At 60.1% G+C, this 22,656-nt stretch overlaps 1 protein-coding gene across 3 annotated transcripts; it reads right to left on the reverse strand.

Annotated features, from left to right (window-relative positions):
• Positions 1–5: 5 nt before the first annotated feature.
• On the reverse strand, positions 6–15,650 carry ZBTB7B (zinc finger and BTB domain containing 7B). 3 transcript variants are annotated; one of them, XM_036922369.2, is made up of 4 exons: positions 15,593–15,650; positions 15,335–15,435; positions 2,657–3,813; positions 6–2,292 (listed from the first exon to the last, which is right to left on the reverse strand). In XM_036922369.2, exons 3-4 carry the CDS (start codon positions 3,808–3,810, stop codon positions 1,827–1,829), a joined length of 1,620 nt encoding a protein of 539 aa, XP_036778264.2. In that variant the 5' UTR covers positions 3,811–3,813; positions 15,335–15,435; positions 15,593–15,650; the 3' UTR covers positions 6–1,826. The 3 variants fall into 3 exon arrangements, with proteins under 3 accessions (XP_036778264.2, XP_057351082.1, XP_036778266.2); XM_057495099.1 differs by lacking the exon at positions 15,593–15,650 and having other exon boundaries at positions 15,335–15,542; XM_036922371.2 differs by lacking the exons at positions 15,335–15,435; positions 15,593–15,650 and adding an exon at positions 9,261–9,841.
• Between the last annotated feature and the right edge of the window lie 7,006 nt (positions 15,651–22,656).

The following is a 22,656-nucleotide window of genomic DNA, read 5'->3' on the forward strand; positions in this document are numbered from 1 at the left end:
AAGTGTGAATCTTAAATTATTATTATTTCTTCCTGTCGCTTACACCCAAGGTGGGGGGGCAGGGGAAGGGGAGAGGAACGGGAGAGGGGGGATTGCCTCCCCTCCTAAGGCACTGAGTGGAGAAGCCGCAGGGGAGAGGGGGAAGGAGGGAGGTCACGCTGCCCTCACTCCCTGGGGCTAGGCCCCAGGTCTCCCCAGCCCTGGGCTCCCCCATCACCTGAAATGCTAAGATGAGGCCCAGGGCAACCCGACCTTCCCCACCCCAATATATTACATCATCATTTTTTAAATAGATACAGGGACTGGTCCCGCTACCCCTCCCTGTGACCCCCCCACTACTGGGGGTACCTGGGCAGCTGTGCAAATGGGCATGGGGGTGCGAGGGAGGGAGAGCACCCGGCCCCTGAACCTGCCCCTATTAGGAGGGGGAGGGGCCGCCAGGCCAGGGAGGGGAATAGTGCAAGGCAGAGCCCAGGCCGCAATGGGGGTCCAGCACCCAGCGAGGAAGGGGAGGGAGATTCCCCCGCCCCCAGCAGAATTGGGTAGTTAAAAATCTCTAACTAGATTTCAACAAGACCGAAAGAAGAGGCTATGTACAGAACCGGATGGATCCAATCGTAAAGGGAGAGTGAAGGGATTACTCCCCCCGACCCCACAGGAAGCCAGGCTAGCAAGGGGCAGGGAAAAGGACTCCTTTCCCACAGGCCCGCAGCCCCCTCTCCCAGCGGCTAATCAAGAAGCTATTTGCCCGCTGCCTTGGCAAGGGGGCGCCGCTCACCAGCTGCGGTGGTTGAGATGCGCGGGGCGGCTCGCTCCAAGTGGCCGCCGGGGGCGCGCGCCCGAGTAGGGCACGGCCGCCAGATGGCGCCCGCCCGCCCAAGGCTCCCCAACCCCTCACCCCGTCCCACACCCTGCGCCGCGCCAGCCCGGGGGCGGCGTGAGTCAGGGGCGGCAGCGGTGGCGGCGGCTCCGGCTCGCACCTGGGCGGGGAGGAGAAGAGGGTAGGACGCCACCCGGCCCGCCCTGCCCTCTGGCCCCGGGGAGGGAGCGGCGGGAACAAGACATTCCCTGCCTGGGGACGCGGGAGGGGCGGCCAGGGGCGGAGAGCTGAGCGGAGCTGCTCCCCTAGCTGGGCGGGGCCCGTCCCGCTGCCCCCAGGGGCGGGCGAGCCAATCAGGCCACCCCGCCCCCTTCTCCTCCAGGACCCCATGACTCAGCGCTGGGAGCAGGGCGGAGGGGGACTAGGATGGCTCCTTCCTTACAGGCCCAGTCCCCCGGTCTTTCAAGCTTCTACCTTGCTTTCCCCCACCTACCCTTCCTTTGCCGCCCCCTTTGCATAATTCACTGTCAGGAAAAGGGAACAGAAACCAGGAAGGAGGGGTCTCGGAAGGGAAGGGAGGGGCAGTCCTTCACCCCCTTACACAGCCAAAACCCCAAGGGGGATGGGGGCGGGGCAAGGCTTTGGTCCCAAGCCCCCCACCCCCTAGAAACCCGCATAGCCGAAGAGGGACCCCACAAATCAGAAATACATTATTGCTTCTACTCCCCAGGAGCAGCTGGGGACAGGGACCCCACTTTTACAATCGAGCTGTAGATATATACATAATATCATATGTATCACTCCTTGGGAGATCACCCCAATCTGGGGAGCCTCTGCCCCAAAACCTTCTCAGCTTGGAACTGGAATGAGGGCTCTGGGGTGTAGGGGCTGATTTCTGATGCCAGGGAGGCTCAGTGCCCCGACCCCAGCTCTGTCCTGCACACTCCCACTGCTTGGCATGGGCACCCCGGCCTTGTGCTGCTCCAGCCTGGCCACTCATCTCTCTTTAAGAGGACTCCATGGCACCTTCAGCCTGAGGCGTGGTGGGTGCCCCCTCTTCTTCATCGTCATCAGGGGGCCCTGGAGTGGAGACCGGGGGCCCGGTAGGGGCTGACTGCTCCCAGAGTCGAGCCAGAGAGAGGCGGAAGTTGTCCAAGTGGCCATTGGAGAGGTCGAGGCCAGCAGGGGACGGGGTGGTGGCAGAGGGTGGTGGGTAGTGGGGAGGCGCATCGTCCTTGCGGCGCCGCCGGGTGCGCACCTCCAGACAGTTCTGGCCCTTGAGGTGGCGCTGCAGGTGGTCCTCCTTGGCGAAAGCCTTGTGGCACAGGTGGCACTCATAGGGCCGGTCCCCCGTGTGCAGGTGCATGTGGTTCTTGAGGTCGTAGCTGTGCAGGAAGCGGGCTGGGCAGTGCGGGCACGAGTAGGGGCGCTCTCCGGTGTGCTTCCGCATGTGGATCTTCAGCTTGTCATTCCTGGCACAGGCAGGGGTGAGGGGCAAGGGAGATGTTCAGGATGGGATGGGTTTCCAGGCCTTGGCCAATTTCCGTCCCTCACCATTTGTTTTCCTATTGCTACCCCAGGATACCTTTGCGGACTTGCCCCCAGCTTAACCAGGGCACCCACTCCTCTGTGTCCACAGCCTTCTCGGACACCATATCTTTCCTGTCCCAGAACCACCTCCCTTGACTTTCTTTGCCCTGGTCTCTTCTCTTTCAGGGAAGCCACACACACCCCCAGTCCCTCTAGCATCACCCACCTCCATACCTCAGGGCTGCTAATGTGTTTCTCCCTGCCCTGACATGGCCTCTCCTGGGCCCCGTCCCGACAGGTACTCACCGAGTGAAACGGACACCGCAGACTTCACAGGCGAAGGGCTTCTCGCCCGTATGGGTCCTCATATGGCGAGGCAGTTTGCCTGCCCCGTGGATGATCTTGTGGCAGACCGGGCACTCCTGGGGCATCTGGGAGCGACGTTTGCGCACCAGCTTGTCCTGGCCATCTAGGCCGGGTGCCAGGGTGTCCTGGTGCAGAGAACTCAGGTAGGCCATCAGGTCAGGGTCAATGGCATCCTCATCTGAGCCCAGCTCCTCTGGGGAGAGCGGGAGCCCGCTGCCCTGCGCCAGCCCGTAGGCTGGGGTATATACCAGCTCTTCCTCTTCTTCCTCACCTTCATAGGCCTCATAGTTCAGGGATCCCTCTGGGGGTGAGGCAGGCCCTGCTGGAGGGCTGTAGCTGTCCCCCAGCCCACTGCCCCCACTATTGCCCACTCTGCCTGCCACCTCCTCTTCCTCATAGGTCAAGGGATGGGTGGGCACTGTAGGCACCTCGGGTACCAGGTGGTTCGCCCGGGCCCCCTTGGTCTGCAGGAAAGCTTTTCGGGGCTTGCGGCTGCGGCGGGCAACAGGCCGAGGTGGTGGTGGTGGTGGTGGTGGGAGGGGCACCTGTGGAGGGCTGTCTTCGCCGTTGGGAACTCCTGAGGCCGTAGCCGTGGCGAAGGCCTCCAGGTACTGGCGGGCTCGCTCACAGTCGTCCTCGTCGGGGCTGGGGGCTTCTAGCCCGCTGCCCTGCAGAATCTCCATGCAGGCGGCTATGACACAGGGGATCTCCAGCAGCCGGGCAGCCTGGAGCACGGCCGGCATATTGGCACTGCTGGTGGTCAGAGTGGCTGTGTAGGCAAACTCGAGCAGGGCACCCAGCGCTTCTGGCCCCACAAAGTCCAGCTCGCACACGCCGGCCCCTGCTCCCCCAGAGGCTGTCCCGCCGCCCCCTGCCCCCATGATGGCCCCACCACCGCCCTCCGTGAAGAGCTTCTTGAAGTAGTGGCTGCAGGCAGCTAGCACAGCGCGGTGGGTGCGATATTCAAGGCCCTGCGTCCGGATGGTAAGATCGCATAGGTGGCCCAACTGGCGCTGCTCGTTGAGGCAGCTCAGGAGCTCACTGCTGTGGTCTGGGAATGGAATCCCGATCAGGTCGTCCTCGGGGCTCCCCATCTCCTGCGGGGTCAAGTAGAGGGGGAGTTTAATAAGAGCGCTCAGACCTGCAAGGGGGTCCACGGCCAGCACTGATAACTCTTCTAAGCATTCACCCCCATTTAATCTTCCACAACCCTCTCAGTAAGGATTAGCATCCATTCCACAGACAAGGAACCTGAGGTACAGACAGTGAGGTGACCTTCCACGTTAAGGGCACACGGGCGTCCAAACCCAGGCGGTGGGCCCAGAGTCCACACTCTCTCTTCTGCCTCTGTGAGGGCAGGAGCCCTGATTCCCTGGCGCTTTCCCGAAGACCCATCTGCTTCACCTGCCCCATTCCCCATCCCCTTGGAAGAAACCCTGGACAGGGAGAGGGGATGGAGGCCTGGGTCCTCCATCAGGCTCCATGAATAAGTGGCTGAACGGTTCTGGGGGGCTCTGGCAGCCAGCCTCAGGCATCTGAAAAGTGGGGTAACTGTGATGGAACCTCCTCACAGCCCAGAGAGGCACCAGTGGGTTCAGATTCACGTTGGACTAAGGTCTGCCAGAGCGGTCAGGTGCTTTAACTCCCTAAAGCATTTGGGGCACTGCAAAACACTACCTTAAACGGGAGAGGCAGCTTCCCAGCACTGTCTTCCTCCTCCTCTTCCTCCTGCCGCCCCCCCACGCCCACTAAAAGTTCATCTCCCCTTCTAGACCCCCCCCTTCTAGAGGCCAAAAGGGAAACACAGCTCCCAGCATCCCTCCCCCCACATCCTCCCCTCCCCCCTGGGGCCAAGGAGCAGCCACCCTTTGCTGGGGTGTCGCTGGCTGGCGTGGGTGCTTCCTGCCCCGCACAGATAAGCATCGTCCCCGCCCCCTCCCCCATTGCCCATAGGCCAAGCTCCAGTCCCCCTCTCCCCCATCAGCTACCGCCACCACCCGTCTCTCCCTATTCCTGGCCAGTCCAGAGAGACCCCTTCTCCAGAGGGCTTTCACCCTTTATGCTTTCCCTTCCAAGGTGCAGCCACAGAAGGCACAGAGCTGCCAGCGATCTCAAGGCTGCTGGAGGCGGGAGGGAGAGGGGGGCAGTAGAGTGAGCCTGGCCTAGAAGTGGGGAGATCAGCTTCAAGCCCTGGCTGTTACTACCTTGCTGAATGACCTTGGGCAAGTCATTTCTCTGTGCTTCAGTTTCCTCAGCTGTACAAGGAGGGGGTGGAAGTGGAAGCCCCAAGGGCTCAGCCCTACAGCCCTGACATTTGGTGGGTCAGGAGCAACAGTCTACAGAGTTGGGGTGAGGAAAGAGCTGGGCCCTGGAGTCAGCCAGGCTTGAGTTAGAATCCTCATTCTGTGGCTGATTCACTCTGTGACCTTAAACAAATGATTTAATCTCTAAACCTCTTTCCTCATCTATAATATTCCACCTGACTCCTAGGGTATGGTGGTGGTTATATGAGACCACGTGTGGCCCAATGCCTCACCCTCAGTAGGGGTCCAACACATGTTTTGGTCTTAGGATGGAGAAACAAGGCTTCTGCTGGGGACAGATTCCACTATTACAGATAGCCTTTGCTGGGAAAACTAACTGGGGACAGTTCTGTCTCCCCCCCTCAAGTCAGGTTACTACTAGCTGCACCTTGGACACAACTTCCTTTCCCCAGGAAGTCTGTTTCCTCATCTGTAATATTAAAGGCTGACCTAGATGATCCTTAGGGCAAGTCGCACTGACATTTTGTCAGTATCTTCTCTGCCCCTCCCAGCAGCTGATCAGCTCTGGCCATTGATGGAGTAAGGATTTTTGGGGGGTTGGGGAGTCAAAGGCCACAAATTTCCTCTTCAGACACAAGAACTGCATTGTCTGTCAGCCTCCCTCCAATGGCAATGCCAGGGCTCCTGCACAGAAGCCTTGAGTGAACAGCACCCACGTGTCTGTCTTTGCTTGGAAGCCACACCTAGGTACCGGGAGGAAGTCCACCCATTCCCACCTTAAGTCCGCAGTTCACTTCTCTCCCTGGGGGCCATGCATTCCGGGAGCTCTCCCAGTTCCCTTTGGTCCTCCTGCCTGTACTTTACAAACAGTACAAGTGGCACATGGCCCCAGGACTCGGGTAAAAACAAAAACTGGGTGGGCAGCAGCAGTAACCGATTAAGCAGCAGTGGGCACCCTCCTGGGCCCAAGGGGATCCAGTCCCTCCTGAGGGGGCTGGGTGGGGCTGCCCTCACTGTCCATTGGCCAGGAGCTGGGCACCCGCAGGCACGTGGCTCACCCCATCCCTCTCCCTCCTTCCCTCCCACCCCACCCATTCCTACTGCTAAGCCCGCCTCCTTTCTCCCACCCCAGGGCTGGTCTCTGAGGCAACTTGGTGTGGCGGGGGTGCTGATTGGCTGACCCTGCTGTCAGGTCACAGGCTCCGGCTGGTTCACCACACAACTCACACGGGGCTTGGGCAAGGGTGGGTGTTTAACCCGTTAGGCCCAACTCCAATGCCCATGGCCATGAGGTTCCAGCAAAGGAGGGGAGAAGCAAAGGACACATGTGGGAATGGGAGGTGTTCATGTGGTTCTTGAGTCTCTGGGAAACTCCCCTAACCCTTACCCAGGGCCCTGACACCCATGCCAACTTAGGTGCCACCTGGAGCTATGCTGCTGCCAACCAGGCCAAGGGGGCACTCCTAGCCCCATCATCTGGGAGGAGCGGGTGGGGTGGCCACCTCCCCCTTCTTTCTGCCAGGGTGGGGCACTGGTGCCAGGATGCCCACCCCACCTTGGGCACCCTTCCCACCTCTGCATCCCAGAGGGCCCAGCCCCCCAGCACCCTACGAGGGCGGCCCATCCCTACCCAGCCTGGCATGCCCCCTCTTGCTAAGACCTTGTGGGCATGGGCGTGTGTGGTGGTTGGAGGGGGGCAGCTGTGCCAGGGAACCAGTCAAGGTCTATTTGCCTGGTAGGGGGAAGAACTGGGGGCCCCGCCCTGTTGCCCCCCCTTCCCCCATGCCTGCCACCCCCCCAGGCTCCCCTCATTGTCAGGCCTGCTAGACCGGCCAAGCCGGTGGGCAGCTTTCTTGAAACTGGGCCCTGAGTCAAGCCTGCCCCATCTCTGGTCGGGCAAAGACTTTGGGGTGAGAAAGGGGGAGGGGGCTAAGGTGGGAGCGCTATCATCTACCCCTCAGTCCCCAATGGCACCTGCCAGGGTGTGTCCACCACTGAGAAACCAAAAGGCAGAGGGCACTGGCCCTGGCTTAGAAAGGAAAAGGAGGCTGGCACTCTTTCCAGGTGCTGACCTCAGGCAGTGTCCAGGACAGGGCTGGGGGCACTGGGACCAGCACTGCTGGCTCAAGCCAGCCGAAGAGCAGGGATACGAGGCCCTGATGTGGGCAGCTGAGTAGAGCTGGCCACCCTTCCCTACACCCTGGGGATTAGGGGACTGAGGCTTAGTGTGGGGGGCAGCAGGCAGAACCAGGATTAGGGATGGAGAAAACAGATATGGGCCCGAGACACAGGCACCCAAGCCCCCACCCCCTCCCGGGCTTCTCCAGGTGCAGCAGCTTGGGCTGAGGGAGGCCGAGGACCAGGCTGTGGCATCATCCTTCTGCCGGGGGGGATGGAGAGACCCGACGCTCTTTCCAGCGCCCACCCCCTCATCCCCAGTGCCCAGGGCACCTTGGCTGGCCATCCCTCCCTCTTACTTCTTTCTCCTTTCTACCCCCACCCCCACCCCAACTCCAGCTTCAGGTTCTCTTCCTGTTTTTTTGGAGTGAAGTTTGCACGAAGCCAGGGCTTTGGCCTGTGGCTGGATCAGGGGGTGGGGTGGGGAAGCAGGACAGCCAGTCCAAAGTCCTCAGGGACCCAGGAATCCTAGTTCCCCAGCTTCTCCCACCCCTTCCCAGGGCCTCCGGGGCCCAGGGGCTGAAGCCATCTGGACTGCCCAGGGGGAAGGTAGGGAGAGGGGCTTGAGGTGAATCCTCTGGAGGGCTGTAAGGACTTCATGGGAGAAGCCCTGAGCCCAGCGATGCCTTAGGCCATTATGGAGCCCTTTACTGCCCCCCAGCCCCTCCAAGCTAGTGCCTGCCTTCCCCATCCCCCAAAAGCCGCTTCCCCCCTCCTAACCTCACCACCCCCAGCACTCACACTTCCTGGGGGCCGAGGCGGGGAAGAGAGACCGCAAGCCACGAAGGGGGAAGGAGGCAAGCGGAGTTGGCTGCTTCCCGGGGCCGTGGGGGTTAAGCCTCCCCTCCCTCAAAATCCCCAATTCCTGGTGCTGCCACTCCTGAAAAGAGGGAGACCTCAGGTCCCCCCTCGTTTACTTTCCATGACACCAGCCCTAGTCTACCAATTCTCAGGCTGCATCAAGGAAAATTATGAGGGAGATAAAATATGGCGGCGGAAGGGATATGGGCATCTCCCCCTGCCCCAGGCTTCCCTCGGTCACCTTTGGGGACTCCAGCCCATCAGCCACTCTCTACTCCTGGCCCTTTATCTTGGTCCCCTCTTGCTGTCGCCTCACTGCCTCCTCTGGCCCTTGTCTCCCCTCTCCGCCACTCCTCCGGCGCTCTCCTCTCTCCACCCTTGCCAGGCCCCTGCCTGCTCCCTACATCTGAGTCCCTAGGCCTCCGGAACCATCCTTACCTCTCCTTCCTTCTCCCCTGCAGCTCACCTGCTCACGCCTCTCCTGCACCCGCCATTTCACCCCGTTGGAAGCATCCCTTCTCTTCTCCCCAGGCCAGCTGGTGTAAAGGGCCGGGGAATCCAATCAAGGAGCCAGGCCTGCCCTCCAAGGCCTGGTCTTGCCATTGGGTAGCCGCATTTAGGGAACCCATGCCGCTCTTATGGATGAAGCATAGGACCAAAATATGGGGGCCAGTTGGGGAAGATGGATGAGGGGTGCAGTGAAAGCGGATGTGGGGGGGGGTGGACAATCTAGGCCTCTCTTCCCGTCAGAGTTTCCAGCCCAGGAGCTGCCCACCCTGGCCAGGCAGCTGGGCACTTGGACAGACCCTGGCCATCAGGGTTCCCAGTGGGGTCAGCCTGGGCAGTGTCAGCTCCCCTGAGAGCCGGAGGAGACTGCAGGAGGTGCCAGGGTCTGCCCTGTGCCCACCCCCTCCCCCCAGCCTAGCGTCTCGGCTGGGTAACCGAGCTGGCTGGTAACCCCACACCCGCCAAGCCGCCTGCAGAAACCTGAGCCCCCCAGCCCCAGAGGACACCCCAGCCTGATCCCCAGAGCCCGGCTCCCTGCCAGCCTGTCCAACCTCCTGTCCTGGCTCAGGGATCCCTCAGCTCCCGTAGGCCCTTCTGCTCTCCTGTCCCCTGGTGCCCTAGACACCGAAGCTTCCCCACGCTCTGGCTCCTCAGCCCCTCAGCCCCCCAAGCCCCCAAGTAAAGTCTGGACACCCTTTTCCTCGCCTGTTTCTCAGTCCCTCTCTGACCCTTGGCCAATTCCAGGCCTCCGAGCCTCCCCTGGAGCCTCATCTCCCAAGACAGAGCCTACTCACCTGAACGCTGAGGGGCCTTGCTGGCAACTCCTCTGGGCCCCTGGGGGGAGCCGGTGGGTGGGGTGGGGAGGGCCTGGCTGGGGGGGAGGCAGGGTGGCTGTTCCCCGCTCCAGCTCCCTCCTTCAAAGGGGCCGCCCACGACCTGGCCCAGCCCCTCCCCCCTGCAGCCTTAACCCTCTGGGTGCTGTCCCCCTCCCCCCAGCTTGGAGGGAGGGGTTACCAGAGGGCTGGCAGCGTGGGAGGGGGCCTAGAGTCTCTGCCTGTGGTGCCTGAAGCCCCAGCTGTACCCACCCCCGCCCGTCCTTACTCAGTCCTAAAAGGGGAAAAAGGTGAGTGGCAGGAAAGGTAGGAACTGGGACAGTCCAGGAGGACAGAGGTGAGGAGGAGCCATGGGAGAGGCCGCTGGAGGTGGGACCAGGAGAAGGAAGGAGGGAGGGGAGGGAACGGGAGGCAGCCCTGGCCAGGAGAGGGAGGAGGGGAACCCTGGACAGTCAGTGCCAGGGGTGACAGGTGCCCGGGTCCCAGCCCCTTAGGGAGTGTGGTATGGAGGGGGACCACAAGGAGGCCCTCCAGGTGCTAGTGCACCCCTCAGACCCCCTGGGAGCTGGCCGAATTTTTCCCACCCTGTACTGGGCTGGGGCCCTCAGGGGCTGGGCAAGGCAGCACCCCGCCCTCCCCATGCCTCACCCCAAACCCACTCACATACCACAGTTCCTTGCCCGGGCACCAGCACCTGCCAACCAGGCCAGGGGGCAGCACTCATGCCAGCCCCCAATGACCAAGGGGATGAGGGGGACAGAGCTGGCCTGAGGGGGATGGACAGATTGGGGGAGCTGTGGGCACCGAAAGAGGAAGGAGCTGGGAGGGGGCATCTGCTGGGAAGCGCCTAGCCCCACCCCTTGCGCAAGCTGCTGCCACCCTGGCCGGTTGGGTGGGACCCGCCTGGGCCTGAGGGGGCAACTCAGGAGGGCTCTGAGCCCAGAGATGGGTGGGCCACAGAGTTCCACTTACACAACTCCTGGGTCTCCTATTCCTGGAACGAGGGGTGACCTGTGTCCCCCAGATACTAGGCCAACCCAGGTCCTGCTGGGCTAGGGGGGACCACAGAAATGCCCCCTAAAACATCCCCTCCCCTTTCCCCCCAACAGCTGCTGGCTTAATGCCGCTGGCCTGCTGCCCCTCACCAGCTCCCGGCCCGGTTGGCACCTACCCACCAGGATGCTGGCAGTCCTGCCCTCCTCTCCCTCCTACCCCCCTGATCCCAGTGCCCCATGCCAACTGTGGGCCTGGGGTGGGGGAGGGTCACCCCTGTGCCTTGGTGCCCGCCAGGCGGGCCAGGCCCCTAGGTCCTACAGATAAGGCCCAAGACCCTTTTCTCAAGCCATCTCAAGAGGCAGCACACAGGTCAAGGCCTACACAGTGAAAGCCCAGGAGGCTATGGACAGCCCAATGGGCAGTTACTGCATGCTCCACTCCCCAAGGTGGGGGCAAGTGTCTCTCCCTGCCACCAGGCGCCAGCCGGCTGCCCAACATTCCCCCTGCCCAAGCATTTGCTTGGGCACCAAAGTCCTGTAATTCCTGAGTCCTAGTGCCCGCAGCCTGCAAGGGGATGGGGTGGGGCTGCTCTCTGCCCTTTGATCCCCATAAAGGGAGGGAACCAGCCTAGAAGGCAGGGGGCAGGGAGGGAGTTCATGGGGCCCCTCTACTTCATCCTTGCCAGGGGCAGCAGGGCAGAGTGTGGGCATTCTCTGGGTGGGGCCCTAAGGTGGGAATGGGTAGCATGTCTCAGCAGAGGAGATGGACGTCGGTCATGTGTACATGGTATCATGTGGGAACAGGATGGCAAGAACAAGGTGGGGGAATACAGAGGGTATTCCATTCATCCCATGTTCCATTCATCCCAGTCCTGGCTTTTCTCCCATCCAGAAACATTCAGGCTTAATCAAATCAAGAGCAAGGAGGACTACAACTCCCAGTATGCACCACAGTTGCTCTGCATGTACTTGGGAGTTGTAGTTCCCTTGAGAAGCGCTGCGCTCTCTCTCCTTCCCCAGAGCCTCACTGATGGCTTGGGGAGGGCAGAGCAGAGGACTTGGTCCCAAATCTCCAAGGGGACTGTTTAGAAGAGGTAAAAGGCTAGGAGGTCCATGGTGGGGGGAAGAGGACCCCTGCTCCCAGGCAAAGGGGGTAGGAAAGGAGGAAGGAAGGAGGAGAGGATGTCTGTTGAAAGGGGCATATGGGTGGGGAGGAGTTGGGGAGGGGGGTGGAAACAGGAAGGAAACTGAAGCCAGAGACATGAGGTCGAAAGCAAAGGTCTGGTGGAGCCCCACTCCAAAGCCTGGCAGGGACTGGGAATGCACTTCCCCCTGCCATTCTGGTGGCCTGGGGAGGTATAAGAGGAATTAATGATGCCAAGTGATAGCAAAATGGTGTGTTTGTGGTGGTGGTGGTGGTGGGTCACTGGCTCCATTTGCCTGCCACCCTTTTTTGACTGATGCACCCTCAACCCTTGGATCTGGCACAGGTATTTGCTGTCTGGGGAGCTCTGAAAGCTGACTCAAATCTGGGACACTAGCAGGTCGAGAAAGGGGTTGGGGGATGTCAGGGCCAGGCCTAATGGGGAGTGTGGTGCAGGGAGGTATGCATGGCATTAAGCCCAGGTGTGAGGTCAAGGAATCATGCTGGCAAATGAAGATGCTATCCTCTGGGGCTGAGGCCACGACAGCTGGGAGGTCTTAGTGAAGAGAGGGCTAAGATGTCAAGGCCACTATTCTCCCACCCACCCCAGGCTGAGGGACAGAATGAAGAGGGCAATCCCCTCTCTTGTCCCTGCAGAATTTACCAAAGGTAGCTTTTCCCCTCTGCCAGGCAGCTTGTGAACATTAAAGGTAGTAACTCAGGGGTTCAGATGGCAGCTGGATGCCTTTCCTTAGTGAGGGTGAAGGTCAGAAGTGGGCAGAGGCTCTGCTTCAAGGCTACTTTCTCTGGGCTCCCCAAGGCTCTGGGACAGATGCTTACAGGCCACAGCCAGGACTCTTGCCAAGACTAGGCACGGTTGGGGGGGTCTCTCTTGCCCCTCCAAAGCCCGTGATAGTGAACAACAGGAGCTCTAACCCCTTCCTCCTAGTCCCCCAGGCCCGCCTTGGCGCCTGGCCGCCTGTGTGTTGGCAGGACTGGGGTGGGGTGGGGGGGCGGCAAGGCAACTTCAAACTGTCCGGGCAAAACGTCAAGTTTACTCACGAGTTTACTCAGCAGAAGGAGGGGGAAGAGGCCAGGGCAGGCACACCCCATGCCAGGGTCCTATCCGTCTGCCTGTCCCCACCTTCCTCCCCCACCCTCCTCTTATGCCCTAGGCCAAAACAGGCATAGGCCCCAAGGCCTGGTGGTAGGGCAGTCTTAACTCACAGAAGGTCAGGGAACCAAGCAGGCCAGAGGCAGGAAGCCCTGAAGCAGGCCTATAGGCTTCTATTAGAGGGTAGTGCCCTGCCTGGAGCCCATTCACTACCCATCTTGGGCCCTTGGCCTTGGGCCAGAACTAGTCTCTCAGCTACCAAGAAGGGGACAGTACCAGGCCAGGCCTCCCCGCTATGAGCAGTCCCCTGGGCAGTGATTTCTGACCCTAGTCTTAGGTGGTTCCTCAGGCAGCATGATGCCATCTGGGCAGCCATAGGATCACGGACTGGTTCTGACATGGCTTGGTGAATGGGGGACCAGCACCCTATCTGACCTACTTCCCTTTCCTCCCCACCTGCTTTCATTCTCTGCCTCTCTCCCCCAGCCTTCACTGTCCCCACCCCAGAGGCGCTCCGCCCCCCATGCCTGCTGGGCCCCCTCCCCCACCCTTCCCCAGGGTGCCAAGTGCAGGCACACAAAGGGCCCGATGGTGCATTGTTAGCCCAGCCCCCGCTGCCCGCCGCGCCCTCCCAGGGCGGGCACTAGGCCAAGCAGGAGCTGGGGGCCCTGGGTGCCAGGGGGCACCATGGGGAAGCGGGAAGAGGTCAGCACCTGTCTGCCAGACACTGGGGTCCATATCAGTCAGAGCTCAGTAGTAACAAGTGCCCCATTAGAGCAGGCCTCTCTCCTTGACACCTGAGCCTAGTGGGCACTGCCTTCTTCCCCAGAGCCCCTTTGGGTGGCATTAACCCTTTCCTGACCCTTTTGCTAAGGCTGGGGGGTGTGGTACCCAAGGGAGGGGACAGTGTCTGGGGGTGCCATCAGGCTGCATCGTGCCCACAGCAACCATGTAACAGAGGCACGCTGGGGGAGCTGGGGTCCCGGGGGCCAGGGACAGGAGGCAGTGACAGAGATTTCTTCTTGTTTCATCAGCTGCTCCAGGGGGAGCCCCCTGCCCTTCTCCCCAGTCACCACTAAGGAGGAACACTAACTACCACCCAGACTCAGTCACAAATATGTCCCTCTCCAGCCCAGCACAACACTTCTTATGCCCACTCTCCCCTCCCAACCTGATGCCCACTCCATGCCAGCTCTCCCAGCAGTGCCAGGCAGGTACAGGGGTGACCAAACCAGTTGGTGTATGTTGGGGAACAGGAGGCAACCCCATAATACTCCAGGCCTCACCCCCCATCCCCACCCCCACACACTCACACCTTCAGAGGGCAGAGAGCTCCCATCCTGGTTTAACCCCTTACTGCCCGACCTGGCTCCCCTGCCCCTGATAAACTGTATCCCTCCTCCAGGAATATGTTGGGGGAAGGGGAATAGCTGCGCTGACTCATTTCCATTTGCAGCTGCAGCTAGGGGTCTCTAAGGCATTTGGGTGGGGGTCAGTTCAAGAACACCCTCCACCTGGCCCGGAAGCCAGGACAGTCTGCTGGTCTCCCCCTCTCCTCAGCACCCACTTCCGGTGTCCCAAACTAGGTCAGCAGCGCTCGTTTCCTGTGGGTCAGCTAGCACCCGCGCCTCTGCCCCTCCCCTGCTCCGGACCCAGGCTTCCCCCCCTCCCCAGGGCGCCCCGAGGTCTCACCACGTCTCAGCCGCCCTTTGATACGTGGGGGTTGTGCGGGGCGGGGGGCAGGGGACCCGCCCTCTCTCCAAACACCAGCAGGGCCGGGTCGCCGGGGCAGGCACGTGTCCGGGCACAACCCGCTGCCCACGCCGCCCCCCCACTCCCGGCCCCACCTCGCTCTGGCCGGGACACGTCGCTCTCTTACTTGGGATGGGGTGGGAGGAGAGAGAGAAAGCTGGAAATGGAAAGCAGCGCCCCCCACCCCTTTGAATGGCAGCATTCTGCCAGCGGCGCTCACAGTAGGATTCTACAACACAGTAGCGACCCCCACTCCGGGCAGGGGCAGGTGCGCCGGCGCCAGCTCGGGGACGGGTGGTAGGTAGGCTTCTTTGCAGCCACCCACCCTCGCTCTTGGGTTCTGGGGCATGAACTGGGTTTGGAAAGGTGGCGGCGGGGCTGAAGCCTGAAGGAAGGGAGTGGGATTGAGGGGCGGCGGAGAAAGGGGTCATTCTATGTCGCTCGGAGGTTGTCTCTGAGCTCCACTACCGGACAGAAAACGCGGCTCTGGAAGCGCAAGAAACCGAGTAGTTCAGCCGGTAACTTTCCCCCAACCCGCGGCTCCTCCTGTGCTCCCCCCACCCCCCATGCAACTGGCCCGGGTCCAACCCACCGCGCCAGGGGGCGCGGGGGGGGTGGGAGGGGGTAAGCGCGTTGTCCTAGTTAGAGTCCGTCAGCGTTTCCATTCCCTCAATTCGGTCGGGTCGGGGGTCTCCCCCTAAAGTCACGAAGGAGCCTGGGGGAGCGCTCAGCGCCTCCTCACCCTCTCTCCATCCCGCCCCCGCCAATCTGATCCCAGAAGTGCAGGGAAAGTTTCTGGGGACCCTCCGCCCCGGGTTGGGGGACGGCCGTAGTTCCTTCTCTACCTTTCCTCCCAGTTAAAATAAACTCCAAAGACCCGGTGTGTTAGTAAGGCACAGGGAAGGGGAGTGGTGGGAATCTGGCCTGCATGCGTTGGGGGGGGTCCCACTTACAGGACGGACGAAGGACACTGCAGTAGTCTTGAATCTGGGGGATCCCGAGCCGGGAGACAAAAGTGGGGTGCACTCACCTCTCCGTCTTTGGGTCCGTTGGCTTGAGCTGCTGAGGCACAGGGTGTGGGGAGAAGCGCGTCCCCCGCCAGGCCCGGGGGCTTGGGGCCCTGCTCCGGTCCTGGTCAGAAGGCCGCGGTCAGTCGCTCGCTGCTCTCTGCTGGGGGGCTCCTCCTCCGCAGCCCTCTGCCTCCTCCTGCCGCCCTCCCCCCCCTCGGCCGCCAAGAACCGTACATTCACCTGGCTCCCACCCGCCCCCCCCTCGGGGCCCGCCTCACCTGTCCTGCTGTCTCACCTGTCCTCCTGCTTGCTTTCCCCCCATCCCTCCCCTCCCTCCCCCCCGCCCCCTGCCACCCCCCCAAACTCCCCCCCAACCCTTAGCAACACCCTCTGTCACTTCCTGGTTTTTCACCCGCCCCCCCAGGTCCCCCTCCCTCCGCCCAATAAGGACATAAACTTCAACCCCTTGGTCCAGCCAGTCCCTGCAGGGCGCAGATGGGTCCCTCCCTCTTTTTTCTCTCCCTTCCTCCAAGCTCTTACTTTGCCTTCCGAGCCTTTCCCGCCCTCCTCTTTTTCCTTCCTTCCTTCCTTCTCTTTCTGTTTCTCCCTTCACCTGCCGCGGTCCCTCACCCCCGCCCTCTCCCTCTCCTCTCTTCTCTTGCCTCTAACTCTCTCAGTCCACCTTAACTCGAGCTCCGCCCCGGACCCCCATCCAGCCTCCGCCACTGCTCCGCCCCGCCCCCTACACTCCACCGCCCTGTCTGCCTATTGGCCTGAATACCCGCCCATCCCAAGTGGGTCCCGCCTTGAGTTCTGCCAGGGAGAGGGCGGAGCCCAGGGGCGGGTCTGAAACCTGGAGGAGGGGAAGGAGGAGGGGGCAGTGTCCGCAGAGGCTGGGAAACTAAGCACCCACTCTTAGGGATCTCACTCTCCCAAAAGGGCTTTAGTAGGGCCACTACCCCGGAGGGACGGGTATGAGAGGCTAAAGATAGGTTAGGTGGACGTGAGACGGGGACTTACGGGATTGAAGGAAGGGGGTCCCGAGAGGGGCTATAATCGGGTCAGGGCCCCGGGAGGTAGGGGGAAGGGAGCCACCAGGCCGTCAGCTCCTACGCCCCACCCCCTCCTCAGTGAGCGGGGGAGTTGAGGCTGTGGTCACCCTGCGTCCCTCCACGCGTGACGGCGCCCCGCGGGGAGGGGACGTCTCGCTGGGCAAGCAGCCGCTGCGCTCCGGCCGGTGCCCGCTGCGGCCTTGGCATTGTCAAAGGGGAGGAGCCCGCTCCGCGAAGGGGGAGGGGGAGGCGTGCTCACGCTCTTGCTCCCCGCTTCCATTCTAGCCTGTTCCCTAAGCGGAGAAACTGAGTCTCCGCAAGTAGGGACCTCTTGACGTCGATTCACTCAGAGAGCTACGTGGAGAGGGGGACCTGGGTGCCTTAGCATGTGTGTGTAGGTTGGGGGGCAGGATACGTACTTAAGTGTCCCCCCAACTGAGGAGGGTGGTCTGTGAGGGACGATTCCAACAGGGCCTGCAGTGCTGCAAACCCCAAAGAGCCCCTCCCACTAGTGTAAAACGGAATCAAATCCGGCTATCTCGGGCCAGGTTCCGCTCCCCGCGGCCCGGCCGAACCGGGTCGAACTCGCCTTCTCCTCCTCAACCCCCTCCGCAGGGGGCCTCCCTCCTTTTCCAGCAGGTGGCTCCGCGGGACACCAGCTCAACCTGTTGGACCACAATGGGCGGCGCCAGGGGGGCCCTGGCCCTCACCCGGGCTGACCCGGGATCCCAGCGCAGGGGGAGGGGCGGAGTCCCGGCCCCTCCCTCCCTCTCTCTCCCGCCGTGACTCAGCCTCGGGGCCGCTGCCCTGCGCCCCAGCCAGGGGCGGAAAGTGTGAGGCGCCCCAGAGGACCCAGGCCAAACCAAACAGCCCCCGACCCCAGACATTATCTCACTGGAGAATTAGGGTGGTTATGGAAGGAGGGAATAGCAGCAGACATGGGGCGCTGTCGCTCGGGTAATCCGCTCCGGGTTTTCCTATCGTCCCTGTCCCCCTTGGGTCCAGGGGCTGGTCACTGCTCCGGGTTTTCTTCTTGACTCTGTTGGACAGATTCTGGTTCGTGAGGGCCCGGAGTCAGTGGGGTCCAGGCCGGGGTTTTTCCCTCCCTTCTCCAGCCGTCGGGTCGCTCTTAGCCTGGGTAGGGGCCGTACCAGGGGCTAGCCGGCAGTGCCAGATGCACAAGTGAAATGGAGAGGGGGCTGCTTCAGGGAGGAGGGGGCCATGGCCGAGGAAAAGGGGGGGCGGGAAAGTGGCTCAGGGAAGGCAGAGCCAGAGCTTCCAGAGGCAATAGAAGGGCGGGCATCTTGGCACCAGTCCTTAGGGACGGATAAGTGAACGGTGCCTGGTGCATCGGACTTGCCCTGTCCCCCATCTCTCCGGGTCGTGTCCGGCGTCTTGCTGGACCCAACCTGGATCTTTAAGCGGTCAGAAGGCCACACCCCACTTGAGTCTCGACATTCCAGGGACCTCTTCTTAGTTCCTCAGTGACCCACCCCACCTACCCCCTTCTGATCCACACAGCTGCTTTGCTCAGAAGTCGGAGGGGGTAACCCCGACTTGAAATTCCCGCCTACCCCCCAACTCTGGGTCCTTGCCTCCTGAAACCACTGAGACAGCAGAAGCCAAGAAACGCTGACTTGGGGGCCCCACCCCCTCCAGCGAAACCCAGGCCGGGGTCCCAGGGGCCTGCAGTCATCCCCGTCAGCCACCAGGCCCGGACCAGAACTGGAAACTGGAGGGCAGGTGTGGGGCCTGCAGTGACCTCTTGGGGATAGGGGAGCGTCCCAGATCTGCACGTTCAGACATAAATTTTTAGGTGACCAAATAGACCTTAATTTTTGGAGGAAAGTAGGAGGAGGTAAGCAAATACCCGCAGAGTGAGGCTTTTGATCAATGAGAAGGATAAAAGCCCCGGCTGAGAGTTAACCCCTGTTAACTGGGGACCGTATACCTGAGGCTGGGGACAGCGATTCTGAGTGACGGCCAGGTGCGGGGACTGGCTGGGCCACGTGCGCCCAGGGGCAGCTGTAGAGTCAGATGTTCGCAGAGGCTGGAGGAGAGAGGGCTTCTGGCGGGAAGAAAGGCAAGGCTCTGCCTGGGCGGGGTCCTGGGTGAGTGGGTCTGGGGGCCTGTTTTGGAATGTAGAGGGGCTGCGCTGGAAGCGGAGCATCAGCCTGCTCCAGGCGCCCACCTCTTCCCCGCTCCCCCCCTTCCCCAGGCTGCCTCCGCTTCCCTCGAAAAACCCGCCGCCCAGGAAACCGCTGGGGGCGCTCAGACCGCAGCCCCGCCGCCTGCCGCCCCCTGGCGCCCCCACCGCGACCGCCCAACCCACCTGAAGGGGCCGTGGCTGCCAGGGTTGCCCCCCTCCCGCCGACTCCCCCCACACCTGCGGGCTGCACTATTTATAACTCGGCGCCTATTCCGGGCCTCTGGGCTGGAGCCGGCTGCCGTGCAGCGCTAATCGTCGCTGGGATCTCTGCGCCCCCCAGGGCCGGGGGGAGATAAATTTAGCCTCAGGAAGCTCGGGGGAACATTTTCCAAAACTCCACGTCCCAGAGAATGCGAAACAGAACCCCTCTGGCCCCAGACTCCCTCCGGCCAGCCACCAGGCGGCGCAGGTTCCCCCGCTCCTCGCTCACAGCGAGAAGTTCGGGTGGCTGCTTGGAAGATGGAATACGTAGAGATAGATGATAAATGATGGAAGGACACCGAGGGGTGAGGTCAGAGGGACCAGGGAAATGGCCGGGAGAATGGGTACGCCCTCGCGACCACTTTGATGTAAAAAGTCTCAGCTGGGAGTAAGTGAAAAAAGGGTGTGGACCTCTGGTTTTTGAAGGGGAAATAACTCATATGCAAACAATATGCAAATAAGAACGCAAATAAGAGCCGATGCCGTGGGGGTCTGCGCTCTGGTTCTGGTTAGACCACTGCTTTATACAGCCCTTCCCACCCGCCTCTGTGTTGCTGGGAAAACTTGGGACTCTCTACAGAACATTACTATAATATCCAGTTTATTGCGCGCGGCTCCTCTTACCCCTTCGCCTTGACCATTCTCCTCCACCTGCCTTTCACACACCATTAAAGGCCTTATATCCGACGCCATCAGCAGGGATCCACGATGTGCGGCTGGTCCTGCTCCTCCTGTTGTACTTGGGGGCCACTTGCCGCTCTGCCTTATCTCCTTCCCCGTTTTACCCTGCCCATTCCCCTACTCCGTGTGGCCGTTAGACGGCCCCCAGGCGCCAAGGGGTAGATGACGTCTTACCCTTCCCTCCCTATCTTGACATTCTGCTCCTTTCTACGGCCACCCCCAACCCCTCGACCCCACCATGGGTTCCTGAGAGAGTAGTTTTGGACACTCAAAACCCGAGCTAACTGTGCTTAGGAAGAGAACATTGCAGCAGAGCTGCTGCATCTTTTTCCCTTCTAGCTGGTCCTGGCCTGGGTGGATTACGTGAAAAGGTCATAGCTGGGCCCCCAATGAGCCAGGGAAACCAAGAACAAGGGGAGGTTAGGGTTGATGTGGAAGTGGGCAAGTACGGAATGGGTGCAGAATGGGATGGTAGTCCCCTCTGCACCTTTGCTCCTGGCCCTGCCTCCCAGGCCCCGTAGGCCACCATCCTAAGCTTCCACTTTGGAAGAGGAAGTAAGGCTAATTGAGAGAAGCCCTGAATTTGAGATGAGAAAATCTGGGTTCACTGAATGATTATCCTACTGCAGTGTGCTGTGAGTATGACTCTGGATGGTTTACTTCACCTCTCTGGGCCTGTTTCTCTCATGTTAACATGTGGTAATTACCCTTACTCGTGTCCTGCCTACTTCTGAAGCAGACTTTTTTGTAAGGCTCTAGCTCTCTGTAGCGTGAAAAGGGCTCTCTCTGAGTGGCATGTGAGGTTTTGTTGTTCTCTTCATCCCTCACCTCAGCCTATTTTCTGGGCTCTCTTTCCAGTCTTGTTGTGCCCCTTGGGCCACTGACAGTCTCTACTTCTCTCCATCTGCCACCCATTCCACCAAAGGCCACAGCCTAGGGCCCTGCCTTCCTTCACTTACTACTTCCCCAGTGGTCTTTGCCAGACATCCCCTCCACTGGCAAAGGATCTGGTGCTCAGAACTCTCAGACTCCAGGGTCCACTCCCAGGCACTGTCCCAGCTTGGTGAGTGGAGCCTAAAAAGGAAAAGGAGGCAGAAGGCCAGAGCTTGAGTCAGGAAAGGGCTGGAGCTGGCTAAGCAGGGTGCAGGCTATGGCGGGAGGGAGGAGCCCCAGATTCTTATGGGAAGGTGAATTCTGTGTCCACCTTACCACTAACCTCTCTCTGGTTGGATTGAGGACCTTACCTTACCCGTGCTCCCTGCTGTGCTCTGGGGTGTGGGTGGGGCTCTGAAGGGCAGACAAGAGCAGTGACCTGCATTTTGCGGTTCCCTAAAGAGGGGTGCAGAGCTGCCAGGGAAAAATAATCTTGAGTGGGAGTACTATAGAGTACTATGCTGCCATAAAAAAGAATGGGCAAGTTCTAAAAGTACTGATGTGGAATCCTATACAAGGTGTGTTAAGGGGAAAAGGCAAGGTAAAGAACAGTGTGTCAAGTATGTTATCAACTAGAAGAATAAGTATATGCAGATTCTAGTGGCTTGTCACCAATGCTATTGCCATAATCCCGCTCTGAGCCCCCAACATGTCTGGTCTAGATTATGCCCATTACCTCCTAATAGGTCTCTCCTATTCCACCTTGCTCCCCTAAAGTCTGTTCTCAACACAGCAACCAGCATGAGCCTTTTAAATAAAAAATCAGTTCATGCTCAACGCTGTAGTAGTTCTCATTTCACTCAGCAAAAAAGCTCACGTTCTTACTACAGCTTACTAAGCCCTCCATACCCTGCCCTGACTCTCATCCCCAGCTTGAATTTTTCTTTTGTCCACAGCACCTATCACCTAATAAAACCTATATACATATTTTTAATGTTTATATTTTCTGTCTCCAGTCTTCAGAACTTAAGCTCCATGAGTCTAAGGACCTATTTTATTCACTGCTGAATGTCAATCACCCAGACTAGTGTAAAGTAGATGCTCAATAATATTTGCTAAATGAATGTAGATGCATTATACACATACACCATCTCTGGAATGGCCTCCAAGAAACTGGTAACCATGGTTACCTGCAGGGAGGAGAGCTGGGGGACTGGGGAATAGGTGTGGGAGGGAGACTTTTTAGTATCAAAATTGTTTACTCTAGACATATATTACTTTTTCAAACAGAAAAATCAGAGAAAAAGGAGTTAACTAAGAAGAAGGCTGCAGAAGAGCTGGTTCTTGGGAGTCGGGGGATTGCCCCAAATACCATCTTCAGGCTAGGGCCCCTGGAGGGTGGGGGCAATAGGTGGATCCCAAGAGGGCCAGGGAATGCTGGGTAGAGATCCCAGGGACACTTTGAACAAGCATATGGCCTGCTCTGAGGTTGTGTGGGGCTGTGAGTATACACGTCAGTAAACATGAGCAAGAGGGTATAAATGGCTGATGTGTACCTACCACTGAGGGTAATTCAGGGAAAGCATGTGTTGGTGGCTGCCAAGGGGAAGTGAAGAGTCAGTTCTGCTCATTCTGGCTGTTCATGTCCCGTGCACTGTGATAAGCCTGAGGGACTTGTGTGGCCACAGGTGCCCTTTCTTGTAGCTTTGTGTGTGAGCCAGAGGAACAGGACCTTATTTCTTCTGTGAGCTGGGGACTAGGATCAGCCCAGGCTTCCCCACAAGATTCTCAGATGCAGGGAGCTGGCCAGACCAGGTCTTCTATTTGGGTTCCCACCCTAATTTGCAGGCCTCACAGAAGACCTCACCCAGGTTGGACCCCTCCCTATCCACAAGTTGGGAGGACCCTGGCGTTTCTACTCTCCACCCTCCCACTCAGGCACCAGTGAGTCAGGAAACCTGGCTTTCAGTCTCAGTTCTACCCAGGACAACCTCCTTCCCTCCCTCTGGATCCTTCAAGATCCTCTGGAGCTGACTTTCTGATTCTCCTTTGGACACTGAACTTTGGGCCTCAGGGCCTATTCATTATGTATATATAGTTCAGTGATTCTCATACAGAGATATTAGGGGGCAACCCATTGCTGACACTAACTGGGTATCAACCATCTGGGCTGGTGGGCTTGCTGTGCCAGGCTTGGAGTGCCAGGTCCTGTTGCAGTCTTATTGGGGACCTAGCCAGCAGGCCAAGCTCCTGCACACTAGCAGTCCACCAGAGGTGGGGACCAGGAACAGAGGCCCAGAGATGAAGCAGATTTGACAGATGGCAC

The sequence above is a fragment of the Manis pentadactyla genome, chromosome 19 (genome assembly GCF_030020395.1).
Source record: "Manis pentadactyla isolate mManPen7 chromosome 19, mManPen7.hap1, whole genome shotgun sequence".
Lineage (NCBI taxonomy): Eukaryota > Metazoa > Chordata > Mammalia > Pholidota > Manidae > Manis > Manis pentadactyla.

Coding starts and splice junctions, on each gene's coding strand:
- ZBTB7B (XM_036922369.2), bottom strand. CDS start 3,810: ATGGGGAGCCCCGAGGACGACCTGATCGGGATTCCATTCCCAGACCAC. Junction 2,293..2,656: donor TGCGGTGTCCGTTTCACTCG/GTGAGTACCTGT, acceptor TGCCTGTGCCAG/GAATGACAAGCTGAAGATCC.